Source organism: Octopus bimaculoides, chromosome 4, assembly GCF_046866305.1.
Source record: "Octopus bimaculoides isolate indiv1 chromosome 4, ASM4686630v1, whole genome shotgun sequence".
Taxonomy (NCBI): domain Eukaryota; kingdom Metazoa; phylum Mollusca; class Cephalopoda; order Octopoda; family Octopodidae; genus Octopus; species Octopus bimaculoides.
In genome coordinates this window covers 22,212,777-22,226,894 of record NC_142931.1, presented here as the reverse complement: position 1 = coordinate 22,226,894, position 14,118 = coordinate 22,212,777, and the positions used below count along the sequence as shown (strand labels likewise).

Here is a 14,118-nt window from a genome sequence, read left to right as displayed (position 1 = left end):
GCACTTGACAACTCGTTCTCCGCGTTCAGGGGGTCGTTGACGCTGTACTCGGGGGGGCACTCGTCAACCGGGACAGGAACCCCCGGCGCAGGAACCATTTTGGTGGGTACCTGCATCATTTATGATCACAGATTAACAGCTTCTCACCACATCTCACCACATTATTATAAATCATGTAAACAAAACATACACGTTTATTTTTATAAATTAAAAAAAGAAAAAGAAAAGAAACTAATCTGTAAAAAAAGAATAAAAGAGAAAACATTATAAATACGGGGAAAACGCAATAATATATAATACAAGACAAAAAATATCTGTTGCGTTTTTTTTAATCTCAAAGAAAAATAGCACATATAATTAAGAGAACATATATTTGTATATATATAGTGGTGACACTATAGGTAGATATGTTTGACTAAAGACTAGAAAATATATGCATATATATGTAGCTTTGTTTTTTTTTTAATTTTTTTATTTTTGTCTTTTGTTTTAATAAATTATATATATATATATATCTAAATTGTAGCTCAAAGGAAAGAGTGACGGAATAAAATAGTGGAATTAATATAGCAGTTTTATACTTACCTCTACTTCGTATAGAGACTGGTTGTCTTTGGTCAGTTTATTAATTTTATTTTGCTGACAAGTGTCGCCGGTAGTTGTCAACGAATTTGGACGTAAGTGGAATGGGTCAACTTCAAGTCTGCGGCCTTCGGCAGCCTTTACAGAACTTGACGACACAAAGAAAGAACCCATGTTAACACGACGGCTGATAGACGAACAACTACATCGATTTACTTTTCTAATGATCCATCCCACTTCAATAGGCTCCACCCACCATCATGCTACCGAATCGCTAACTCGCCGGGCAAAATGCTAAGCATCCGTCTTTACGTTCTGATAAAGCTGAGGTTGACTTTGCCTTTCAGACTCGATAAAATAAGTACTAGTTGAGTACCGAAGCCGATGTAATCGACTTAGCCCTTTTTTCTCCTGAAATTGCTGGCCTTGTGCCAAAATTTGAAACCAATTTTAAGAAATACATTATATCAATTAATGAGAATCGAAATTACAAGTTACATAAGATCTAATTCAGCGTTGTAATGTTGATTTATTTTATTCACAATTTATTATTAAACGAATTTTTGTAAAACAAAATATTTTTACGACTAGAATAGAGAGACAATTTTTTAGAAGTATAAATAATCGAGAAAAAAAAAAATCCAGAATTATTTGAACAAAGGGAAAAAGAAAAAACAGGAGGGCGGGAAATTTGAAGATCAGAACAAGAAGTGATGTGTGGGAAAAGCCCGTGTGTCTGGGTGTGGGTGCGCGCGTATGTTTATATATATACACACACCATTCATATATAGAAAGTATATAAATTCACATACGAATGATGTATATGTATGTATATATATACATACACGCATTTATGTGTGTACACACACACACACATACATACATACATACATACATATATATATATATATATATATATATATATATATATATATATATATATATCACATTTATATAGATAAATATATATAGACGGACAGGCACAGATAAATCGATTGATACATATTTACTAATATATGTGAATATATATGCATGCTTGTTATGATGTTATGCGTGCGGGCGGGCGAGCGTGTGCGTGTGTGTGCACATATATCTATGATGGCTCAGAATTGTATGTGTATATATCTCTTATGGTTCAGTGTGTCGCTATCCAATGTTGTTTTTTTCCTTCCTATCTCATCAACTCGACCTGCTAGAAAGAGAAATAAAATCACAAATCACTTTATTCTCATTTTTAAAAATCGTAAAACAGGACACACTAGATTTATTATGCTTGTCTCTGTTTATATGTAATAAAAGCACGTTTACATTTACTGAGCTGGAAGTTGAAGGCTTCTCTCTTTCTTTTTATACTTTAGAACAATTACATTCTTACACTTATTTATATTCAAGATCTTCACAGTCTTAACTTCTAAATGTGTCCTCTAAATCTTATTTACTTTTCGCTATAGCAACGGGACCACGTTCCCATGTAACTAAATGGTACCAAAGAGCAACAAGTGAACTCGGAGATTATGGTTTTGTTTCGCTGCTGGAATCGCGTCTTTTCGTTTTCTAATGTCACCGAAAACTGAATTAATAATTTTCCATCACACTTATTCTGACTCTACGAATCTGTAACATCGTCGTTGTTTTGTATTTATTTTGTTATGATTTACGCGGATTGATATGTTATGAATCAGGAGGCAGTTGCGCGCCTTTACGCTCTTTGTTTATATAACCACCGAGGCGACTACGTTACCTGTCCGCGATCGATAGAATAAGAATCAGTAGAGTAATGAAGCTAATGTAATCAGTTATAAGCTTTCCCAACGTTTGAGGCCTTATACTTACCTAAGAAATCTATATTTTATATGGTACAATAGCGGCCGCTTAGTTTGACAAAGTTTCTTGTCAATCATGAATTTTCAAAAGTTCTCCGGTAATTTTCTTTCATGTAAATAAATGTCTATGATAATCTAAGAGTTTGCCAGCAAAATCTTATAAAATGACTATGTTCTAAAAGAAAAAGAAAAACAAAAAAAAACTGATATACTGTTTAATACATCTGCAGATGATGTTTTTTTCTTTTGTTTTGTTTTTTTGTATGTCGTACTGGATTGATATAATCATAATCTAGTTTAGACCAGGGGTTTTCAAACTGTGGTCCGCGGACCACAGGGGGTCCGCAAGGATAAGACAGGGGGTCCGTGGACAGCAAATACTTTTTATGGGCAATTTGATTTAATATATGTTTTTTAATCGAAATCTTTTAATTGACAATAAACCTATTTGTTAAATACTGTTAAATAAATAAATGTAAAAATATATGTTATTTTAAGCAAATATTTATGTATAAATTTCACAAGTGGGTACTACTAAAGCAGCGCGGACCCGAACGCGCAGTCGCGCGTCCGCGCTAGCTAGTCTTGAGTGGTCGATCCTAACCCTAACCCTATCCCTAACCCTAACCCTAACCCTAACCCTAACCCTAACCCTATCCCTAACCCGCGTGTGCAAATGAATACGTGTTTAGGGTAGGGTTAGGGTTAGGAATAGGGTTAGGGTTAGGATCGACCACTCACGACTAGCTAGCGCGGACGCGCGACTGCGCGTTCGGGTCCGCGCTACTTTAGTAGTACCTCACAAGTGTCTATAAGGTAAAGCCTGAAATTAAAGGGGTCTGCAAGTCAAAAAGTTTGAAAACCCCTGGTTTAGACAATAAATGCATCTTTTACATTTAAGGTATTTGCAATTACCTTTTTTTTTTTTTTATTTTGTCTATATATTTTTTAATATTTTGTGTACATGCATGTGATTATGCTTATGGGATTTGAATGTGTGTATATGTGCGCGCGCGTTTTTGCTAAAATGTAATTAAACAGTATCCTTCACGGAGAATAGTTATCTCAGAGACGTCATCTGCATCGAAAACAACAGGAAAGTTAGAACTATCGTATCTAATGCTGGCAGGGCCTATGAAAGAGTTAGGTGAGTTCAGCGAGTGCATTAGTCTAGGGTTTGGAAATCTCTGAAAAGTCTCCTTGGATTCATGACAAGAGTAGGATCTCCCATTTCCGAGGGGTAGAAGGAAAGCAACTTTGTTTCGTCATGCAGTATTTCATTTAGAGACCCCGAGTGCAGGTTGGGAGAGGGGCATAAAAAAAACAGTTAACTAGAAACGAAGGATCACCTGAAGAATCGCTACTCTTCAGACGGGATGTCCAGCCATGATGAATCTTCAGGTGTTAACGCCTGGGATAATACTATTTCAGGTGAGCTCAGGACAAGGTCAGAACACTGAAACATCACATCGATGTATCATCATCCACAACAGCAGCGCCATTACCAGCGCCAAAATTAAGGTCATCTTTATAACACCAATACCATCATCATTACTACCACATTCATTACCTCCATCACGATCACCACTTCCAACAACAGCATCGGCACGTCGGCACTACTACCACCACACCATCACCATTGACACTTGCTCCACTAACACTATTACAACCACTAATGACACTGATATCCCTATCACTACCAGCATCGCAACCACCACCACCACCACTACCACCACCATCAAAGGGTGAATGAAATCCGAAAAGAAAGGAAAGAAAGAAAATTAGAGTTACGCCCCCTTCGACCGCAGAAATTATAATTAAACTAACTGCTGTAGAATACTTCAACGGAATTATATACGACGGGTTTCTTTCAGTTTCCTCTACAGAATTAACTCACAAGGTCTTAAGCTTGTAGTAGAAGACATCTATCCAAGGTATTACACAGTGAGACTGAATCCGGTATCATATGGCTGGATAGCAAACTTTTTACCATACAGTATGTAGTATTGCATGTACTGAATATTTAGTTTAATATTTATCCTCATTTTCCCCAAAGTAGAATACTTTATAACGTCAATTTATTCCAATTTATCTATGAATAGATGTTGTGCGTATACATATATGTAAATAACAAACATTTCTGTGTACTGTTTCTTTTCTGAAAAAACATATGACATTTGCTACTATAGATTAGATGAGCATGTTTATAAGAGCTTGCTCCAGCGACGATCGTCCATGTAACATATGAAACTTTGAAACCTAAAAGTATTATATGAATATTTATTTTAATACATACACTTATAGCTTATGTTGTTTCTAGTGTATACATTGGAAGCACACTCAGGCACACACATAATGAAAATAAATATGTATGCATATATGTATGTGTTTATATATACATACATACATATATACTTGAGATTCATAAATCAACTTCTTTATGTGTTAAAGAAACTTTACTTTCGGATCTTTTTTAAAACGGGGCCACATTTTTCATTAATGTTTTACGTAGTGTTTTTGGTACCGAAAGACTTTCAAACTTCGTATACTTATCTATTTTGTGTTATAGAACAGAAAAATATTTTTGTATTCGAATTTATTTCATGTAAAAAATTGTCTTATTTCGATAATTTCAGCCAATCACTGACAAGCATTCAGCTGTTTACATTTACTCCTTTGGCTGATTAAGCGGTGTAAAGCGTATTTAATTTCCATAGCTTCGTTTTGCTTTCTTCTTTTTAAATTTGCTGTTTTACCCTAACCCTAACCCTATCACCGATAGAATTGTTTCAGAATCGTTTGTTTATGTAGTCGGCACTTAATGTATATCGGCTGAATGGACGTCAGTGATTGGTTGAAATTACAGAAATACGACAACTTTAACGTGGAATAACTTAGGGATTTCCTTTTTTTTTTAAGAAGACTAAGAGAAAAAGATGTTTTATATGACACATTCTACCAGTGTTCCAAGTTTCAAAGTGTTTCGTTAATGAAAAATGTGACCCCCGTTTTAAAAAAGATCCTTACTTTCTTTATTTTAATATTTACATCACTTTTGTTTGTGTTCAAAGGTGTTTATCATTATCCCTGATTTCCAATGAAAAACATAACGCCACAAAGGAAAACACAACATGTATCCTGGTTCATAGAGACCATATCAGATACTCAGGTCTAGTGGAATTAGCGTACAAAGTATGGATAAGAACTACCAACTCGCGTAAGCATCCATACTTGGCATAAAATGTTTATGGAAACAAGAAGCGTCCTACAGAAAACAGCGGCTGGGCGACCGAGAATACCTGTGGAAGGCGTTGAGCGAATTTGAGTAGCAGCAAATAAACAGTTAAGTCTACCACGGTCAAAACGTCACAAGGTTTTGCAGAAGAAACTGAGGTTTTATGCTTTTAAAGTGCAACTTTTTTAAGCACATCAGCCGGATGATAAATTCCAAAGGAAACGGTTTGGAGTGGACATATTAGCTCCTTATGAGAGATTCATCATGGATGATATTTTTATAGAAAATTCATATAGAAAATTCCCGTAATAGTAGATGCCTTGAGAAACATTAATGCTTTAAAAATATGCAAGCAAATATGTAACCAAAACGTCACGCTTTACGTATATATACAACACATAAAAAGTAGCACTACTACACATATTACCTATTGTAGAAAACACAAAAATAAACAAAACTCCCCAGATGCGACGAAAGCACGTAATAGAGATATGACTGCCGCAAAATAATAATAATGATGATGATGATGATGATGATGATGATAATAATAATAATAATTACGCAAAACACTTTCAATACAGTAACCATAAGAGCATCACAGCAAACCACAGCACATACCCAAGGCAGACAGAGCTGCGCTCGGTAGTGAAGTGAAATCTCGCTATAAAAATAAAACTACTGAATAATAATAATAATAATAATAATAATAATAATAATAATAATAATCCTTTCTACTATAAGCACAAGGCCTGAAATTTGGGGGGAGGAAACCCGGCGTGCTAACGATTCTGCTATCTCGCGATCTTAATAATAATAATAATAATAATAATAATAATAATAATAATAATAATAGCGGTACCTGCGGAAATTCTGCCCAAATAGGTAGAAAATGCATTTAACGTTCTCACCAGCCGCTGCTAGGGCGATTTTGGTCTACCGCCTATATGTATTGTGTTTTTAATACAGCATGTCCTTAAGAGATATTATCTCCAAACGAACATCAAGTAAATTTTCTTTTCGCGATGTATTTACATTAAGTATGATTACACAGATGGCTAATTTACTCATAGTCTAATATTGCTTCTGTTGCATGCAGCGAATTTTACAAATTCTTATGCATAAATTTATGGATTCTCATTACATTATTTCGTTATCTTAAATATTTTGTTTATATCTTCCAGTTCATCCCATCGTTAATGTTGTTGGGCTTGTTTCATTATGTTAATTATTTCGATTACGTCTTCTATTTTGTTCTTTATTTAAGGTTGAATAGAGCATAACATTCGAACACATATCGTGATCATAATATTATAGATTTATGGCCATGAATGCTAGATAGAGTACGATCGGGAATACAAAGAGCCGAAATAGGTTTTTTCTGAAGTATCTCAAGGGTAATGTTACTCGACAGGGTACTTAACACGACGATTGGAGTGTCTCTCCAGGTCATAGATCCAGTGCTACGGACATGTAGTTAAGATGCTGCTGGAAAGGATCGCAAGACGGATTCTTTAAGCCGAGCCAACTGGCAAGAAACCAAGGGGTAGACCAAGAACGAGATGGTTAGATAATATCAATAACTCCAGTTGGTTACGCTAGAAAATCCAACCGGAAAGTGTAATGACGGTTGCTTCTGATAGGACTGAATGAAAGAGATGTCTCAGGACTCTACCCACAAGAATAGTGGGTGCTCAAAAGGGATGGAGATGGATGCATGGATGTCTTTTGGAATTATAAATACTTCATATAAAATAACAAAAAAATCCCTTAGTAAAATGTTTATAGCTGTTAGTCATTTTACGCACTTCTAAACTGGGAAGGAATAAAATGTAAATGAGATTAATGTGATTAATGTTAAACTTGACTCTTTCCAGGTTATTAGTCGAAGGGAAGACATTAGAATGAAGTTCCGTGGGCATTTATTCGTTAAGAAAAACTGAGAGCTGACATTTACAAATGTAACCGTCAAACTTCAGGACAGATACCTAGGAAAGTATTTCGTCTGATATTGTTGTTGCTTGCTTGCTTACTTCTTGTTTTATTCTCTTGCTTGTTTCATGCAGGTTAGTGGTCCCAGAGGCATCATTGTGCACAGAGCCGATCAGGTCCTTCAGTGCTCCCCACACGTGCCAGCCCCTCTGTATCCTCCAAGATGACGTCAAGCCTCGGGAGATCTTCCCCAATCACGTTCAGTCATCTGTGCGGGGTAGTGATGTCAAAGGGGCTTCCATAGATGGTACATCACCCCAGCGCCCAGACTACACCATTTTTTGTGACTACGGAGTCCAGGTAGATGAAGGAACCGACAAACTTCGCGACATCGCATCCAATGTGGAAATGGGGAGGGTCCGAGTCATCACCGACATGCATCAGATTGGTTTTCACCCAACTCACCTGAAAGCTAAGTTAAGCTGTTATTTTTGGTATTTCGCTGATTCTTCCCTGAGCCGATCCATCGAGTTGTTGAACTCCAGGTCGGCAAGGTATTGGTTCCCGAAGGTAAGTCCAGAGATTTGGTCATCAGATAATCGATGATACAGATGAAGAGATCGGGGGCGGTCACACAGCCCTGTTTGACACCGCTGTTGATGGGGAATCAGTAGGAGTCTTTCTCGTTTACCCGCATGCAGTTCTCGGCACTGCTATATAGTTGGAATAGAACGGTAATACTAGGAGATGCGTCGACGAGCCTGATAATTTTTCGAGAGAGATGTATGGTCGACCGTGTCGAATGCCACCTTGTGGTCGTCGAAGGCGGTGTAGAGATGGAGATCTTAGTGGAACTCCGAGATCTTTCAATAATGAGACGAAGGGCAAAAATACAGTCGGTGATAGATCAATTTGGCATGAATCCGGCTTGTTGTGGGCGGCGTCTACTTCTTCTAATGGCAAAAAGAGCACGGCTGAAGGATCCTGTTAGAGAGCTTGCCTGGGATGGAGAGGAGAGTGATGCCCTTGTGGTTGCTGTAGATGAGTTTGTCGCCTTGGCTGAAGAGGAGAAGGTAGATTTGGCGCCCGTCAGGATGATCAGGATGTGGGATGGTATTTGTCCTAAAACCTGTTGGAGCTGGTCATAATTGTCGTCCTTGACTGTGTTCTCTGCGACGTCTGTATGGGCATAGGCAATGATGTAGGTGGGGAAAACGAGTGGAGAGCAAATGGTCGCTCACCAGGTTCCAGCATAGCCAGTGTCACGCTTCAGATGCCCGTCCGGTCTTCGAGGCCACTCCAGTTGAGGCAACAGTCTCTCACAATGAATTCACCTCTGCCAAGCCAGGGTACGCCGCAGAGTCTTGCCAGGGTGATGTTGTAATGGGGTAGCTCTCAGGATAGTAGAGTGGCTGTCGCAGGGCGAAGGAACGACAGGACATTCCGTGTGGCAACTGGATTGTTTTGCGTAAATTGATTTCTCGTTGCTCGTGAGCATTCAGGGATCCGTTTCGATGTTGGGCAGTCTGATTTCTTCTGGTCAGTGTCGTAACAGGTTGAGGGTTCATCTGGGCGAGTTGTTGGTCATAGTTACTCTGGAACCTCCCCGGGAGACCGGCCTGCTTAGGGTGGTCCTACCAGGAGCAAAGATCCAGACACTAACGCTCTCTCTCGGATCTGCAGAACACGCAATCTCCCTCGCCTCGACAAGGCCAGCCGCCGGAGGGGGTCTGGCCTTCTGCATCCTAATTTTTCGTAAGATGGTGAGTTGCAGTTTGAAGGAGATTCAGCTGCTATTTCTAGTAAGTTGAGTGACCACGTAGAAGTTCCCTCATTGGTTCGTTTGTTGTTGTTGTTTTTTAACCCAAATAATCTTTGATCGAATAGGCCTATGACCAAGGGCGTTACAGTTAGGATCATCCTATCTTTTTTAGAGGATCTCTTTTTCATGGCGATAGGGTGTCATTTGAGAAAGATTTGGCTGTCGTTTCTAGCGACTTGAGCAACCACATAGGGGACCCTTTTTGGTATTTTAGCTACGATTTTTGTTATTTACCAGTTTGGCATTCTTTAACTTTATTGTTGTTTTGTATATCATATGAAACATTGCTTTCAAATAAACGAGCGTTTCAGGAGATTCATTTTTGGCATACCTTGCTACTGTCAACAATGCACTGTGTCGTAGTGTGGTCAAGCGATCTGTTAAAAACAACAATGAAATCTCCCTCAAATTACACCTTACCTTCCTAGAAAGTACACTATGCTTACAAAAACAAAAGAAAATATGTGTGATGGTCATTGCTAAAATATTTGTTCCATCAGTGCCTGTTGATATCAGCACACAATTAAACTGTAATTGTGTATGTGTATCTACAAATAGCATGAGAATATGTCTATTGTAACAATGAAGAGAGGGAGAGAGAGTCAGAGTTAAAGAGTGAGAGACGGCGAGAATGCAAACAGAGAGAGGGAGATAGAGACGGTGAGATTGTAAACAGAAGAAAATGTGTGTGTGTGAGCGTGAGTGTATGTGCGCGCGTGCATGTGTGCGTACATGTGACCGTGTGTGTGTGCGTGCGTGCGTGCGTGCGCGTGTTCTATATCACAATGTATATGTCAGCGCCAAAGCGGTAGTCCAAAAGAAAATAAAAGGAAAATAAAGAACAGCCCTGGTTATCTATAATAGTAAGATCGCAATTGAAGTTATGGATGTTATATACTCTCTCTTCTCAGAGTTCACCAGAATGACAGCTTACCTTGAGTCAAGAAGAATGCTTGAATGCTTTCATTACGATACACAGAAACTATTCAGGGCTGGATTTCGTAGACGCAGGACTCCTGTTACAGTAAAAGAGCAGATGTGACTCAGTCGTATGTAGACAGCAACGACCCAAGATGCTTTGATAGCGGATAAGGCTCTCGGGGTTCTGTTTATTTCTGCTGCTGAGTGCAAAAAGATTAGCAGTGTCGATGGCCAAGGAGCTAATCTTTAAAAGATGAGTGGAAATGATCTTTTGTACATCATATCTACAGTGTCTTGAACTGCGCTTCCGCAATAAATGTGACAGCTATAGTACGTTTTCCACAAGCAGGGATCAATATATTATTGCTCTTCCTACAGAAGGTGAAATCAGGACAGTCTTAGGTACTCTATCCAGCAGCAAGGACCCTGGATTTAGTACATATCTAACCAATATCTACAAAATTGGATGTCTTTGCCTTATTCCAAGTTTCACCTGAGATCAGAGTGACCCCAATAGGGCACTTTCGCAAGAAAGAGTACTGTAACGACTACCGGAACATAATCACTGTTGTCAATCTCTGAAAATATTCTCACTCAAGTAACACTGAATCGCTGATTGACCACCTTCATAAAAGCTTCTAGAGAGCTAGTGCAGTTTTCAAGAGGATCGCAGTACAATTGACACTGGATTAACCATTGAGCAAAATAACTACGTGTTTAAGGCATCAAGGGAAGTGCAGAAATGGTAAACGGCACCACAGAAATGGTAAATCTATAGAAGGCTTTAGAATTTATTTTTCGATTTTTTACTGCCCTGGTTTCTTTTTCTACCTTCGCCTTTTCATGGGAGTGTTTTGAGTTCACTTCCAATCTCAAGCAGTGTTTGAGGGAGGATTCTTCATTATCCTTCGGTGGCCCATTTAGATGATTTGAGATCTTTGCCCGTCGTCTCATTGGAATCTTCTTATTCCTGAAAATTATGTTTTTCTGTCGGTTTGACATTTTCTCTAGAGCCAACTTACTGCATATGTCATGCATGATTATCATAAAGTGCTGTAGCTTTATGTCAATATCCTGCGTCGAGAGATTGGTTTGCCAGTTTTGTTCCATGATCTCTTTCCGCAAATCTTTCCAGTCAGCTTTATGGAAGTTCAGGATGAAAAAGCGTCGGGTGCTTCTAGTAACCAGCATATCTTTAGTTTTCTGCGGATGTTGCTAGTTCTATTAAGTTATCATCCGAGAAAATGGTCGGTGCTACATTAACATGACGGATGCGCACTGCATTATTCGTGAATCAGGGTTCCAGAACACTTTAACTCGTATTGTATGGAGCACTGGTTATTCTATGAATAACATGTTTGTAAGATCAAGCCGAGACTCTACTTGCCTCTGTTCATGCAGTGACATACCTAGGAGATATATGTATAATTTCTATTTGAAATATATAAGCAATAAGACTTGTGACTACATTCACAGTAATTAAATGTTTGAATTATACAAATCAAATATACCTCCTGACATTCATGTGTTTTTATTCACACTCGCGCGCACACACACATTCATTAATTGTTATAATCACGTTTTCTTGATACTAAATATCTTTGTTCTAATGAAATCTGTTATTATATAGCACACACCCATATTTATTAAGCACTTACTCACAGTCGTTATTATATATACATAAAAATGTATATGTTTATACACATACACACACACACATATGATGGTAGTCTCTTGTAGTCTGAGAAAGAAGGTTCTGCAATTCCTTGGTGAAGACGTTGCACAAATGATTTTGTTTAAAGAGATCAAATGTATGATGCATGTAGTGTAGAGTAGCTCACTTCCTCCACCAAATTGACGTTGTCTGAACAGATATCAAAGTGATCGCTGAGAAACATGAGACAAAGTGTCCTGCTGAAGAGCACAAAGCAGCACGCGATCCACGAATAGAAATCGCAATCTCATGATGTGCTCTTTACACACACACACACACACACACACACACACACGCACATATACACACACATGCACACATACGCGTGTGTGGGGGTGTATAAATACATGTATACTCTTTTACTCTTTTACTCTTTTACTTGTTTCAGTCTTTTAACTGCGGCCATGCTGGAGCACCGCCTTTAGTCGAGCAAATCGACCCCAGGGCTTATTCTTTAGAAGCCTAGTACTTATTCTATCGGTCTCTTTTGCCGAACCGCTAATTTACGGGGACATAAACACACCAGCATCGGTTGTCAAGCGATGTTGGGGGGACAAACACAGACACACAAACACACATACATACATATATATATATACATATATACGACGGGCTTCTTTCAGTTTCCGTCTACCAAATCCACTCACAAGGCTTTGGTCGGCCCGAGGCTATAGTAGAAGACACTTGCCCAAGATGCCACGCAGTGGGACTGAACCCGGGACCATGTGGTTGGTAAGCAAGCTACTTACCACACAGCCACTCCTACGCCTATGTTTAAATAAACTGAATTCTTTTTGTGGGGACTAGAGTTGCGTGCTTAAACGTTGTCATGAAACTTGGCTCGCAATTAAAAGAATTCAAAATTACTGTGCAATAAACTTTACAGCAACCGAAGCTCGGATCCACCATCACGAACTAGGCGGCTCTTAACCAGCTCTTAAACTCCCGCAAGACCATTATCCACACTGCACCCTGACAATGTCCCTTCTTTTAACATTAAACAGGAACAAGCTCCTTTCCTTGGCAAAGTTTTGAATACTTTTGTGTTTTCCGCATCCTTCCCTCTCTCTTTCTAATTGTGTGTGTGTGTGTGTGTGTGTGTGTGTGTGTGTGTGTGTGTGTGTGTGCATGGTAGAGGTATATCTCAGATTCACGACGGGCAACCCATCTGACTCCAGCAACAACCATGTTGTCCTACTTCCGATATCTCAAGGGTAATGGGGACTGATATTAATGATTATCTTCTTCAACGTCTTGAATCTATTTCGCTCACGTAATAGCCACCAAAATAATTTTCGTAAAACCAGATCTACTAGGAACTTAATTCTCTACTGTTACTTTCCAGTGGGATCTCACCCTGGAAAATTCTGATGAAAGATGCTGTGTTGCCCTCAACTTCAGCAAAGCTCTCAACCCTGTTAGGTACATGAATTTTAAAAAATATGTCTGCCTATGGTGCTAAAATTCGTCCGTCCCTTAAGTCAGCAGCTTACTGTTACATCACACTATCACCGTGTTTTCGAGGGAGCTCTCTCTCTCTCTCTCTCTCTCTCTCTCAATAACATTTTATCAACATTGGTGTGATCAGAAGTTCAGTTTTGATGCCACTTGACTTTCGCATCCTGTGATTTCCACGCTTGCACGTCAAGTTTCACTTGCTCTGTCGCACGGAAACCACATTCCCGGGCAGCAAGCTACGAAGAACTTCCTTCAGCTTCCCTTTCGTTGTGTTACACACTTTATATACAGCATTCACCTTATTCTGGACCTTCTCGTGTACTGTCGCATTTACACAAAAATTATCCCGAACTATGTACGTTTAACTTTGTATTACAGCACAAACTGTTTGTTATTTCTTTTTCAAAGAATGTTATTCACAAACATTGTTCCTATTCTTTTTTCTTCTTTTTTCTTTTACTTGTTTCAGTCATTTGACTGCGGCCATGCTTGAGTACCGCCTTTAGTCGAATCAAATCGACCCCAGGACTTATTCTTTGTAAGCCTAACACTTATTCTATCGTCTCTTTTTGCCGAACCGCTAAGTTACGGGGACGTAAACACACCAGCATCGGTTGTCAAGCGATGTTGGGGG

The 14,118-nt window shown here is 38.8% G+C and overlaps 1 protein-coding gene across 4 annotated transcripts in view; it reads right to left on the bottom strand.

Moving 5' to 3' along the window:
* LOC106876823 (sodium-dependent phosphate transport protein 2A) overlaps nucleotides 1-788 on the bottom strand; it is an 84,290-nt gene extending 83,502 nt beyond the window's left edge. For 3 of the 4 annotated variants that reach the window (XM_052966948.2, XM_089350490.1, XM_014925541.3), the window contains exons 1-2: nucleotides 586-788; nucleotides 1-110 (exon numbers count right to left, since the gene is read on the bottom strand). The exon at nucleotides 1-110 is cut by the window's left edge and continues 110 nt beyond it. In XM_052966948.2, the coding sequence (XP_052822908.1) occupies nucleotides 1-110; nucleotides 586-756 (281 nt within the window). In that variant the 5' untranslated portion in view covers nucleotides 757-788. Of the gene's footprint in view, nucleotides 237-585 lie in introns of all 4 variants that reach the window. The other variant, XM_089350491.1, reaches the window with a different exon arrangement.
* Between the last annotated feature and the right edge of the window lie 13,330 nt (nucleotides 789-14,118).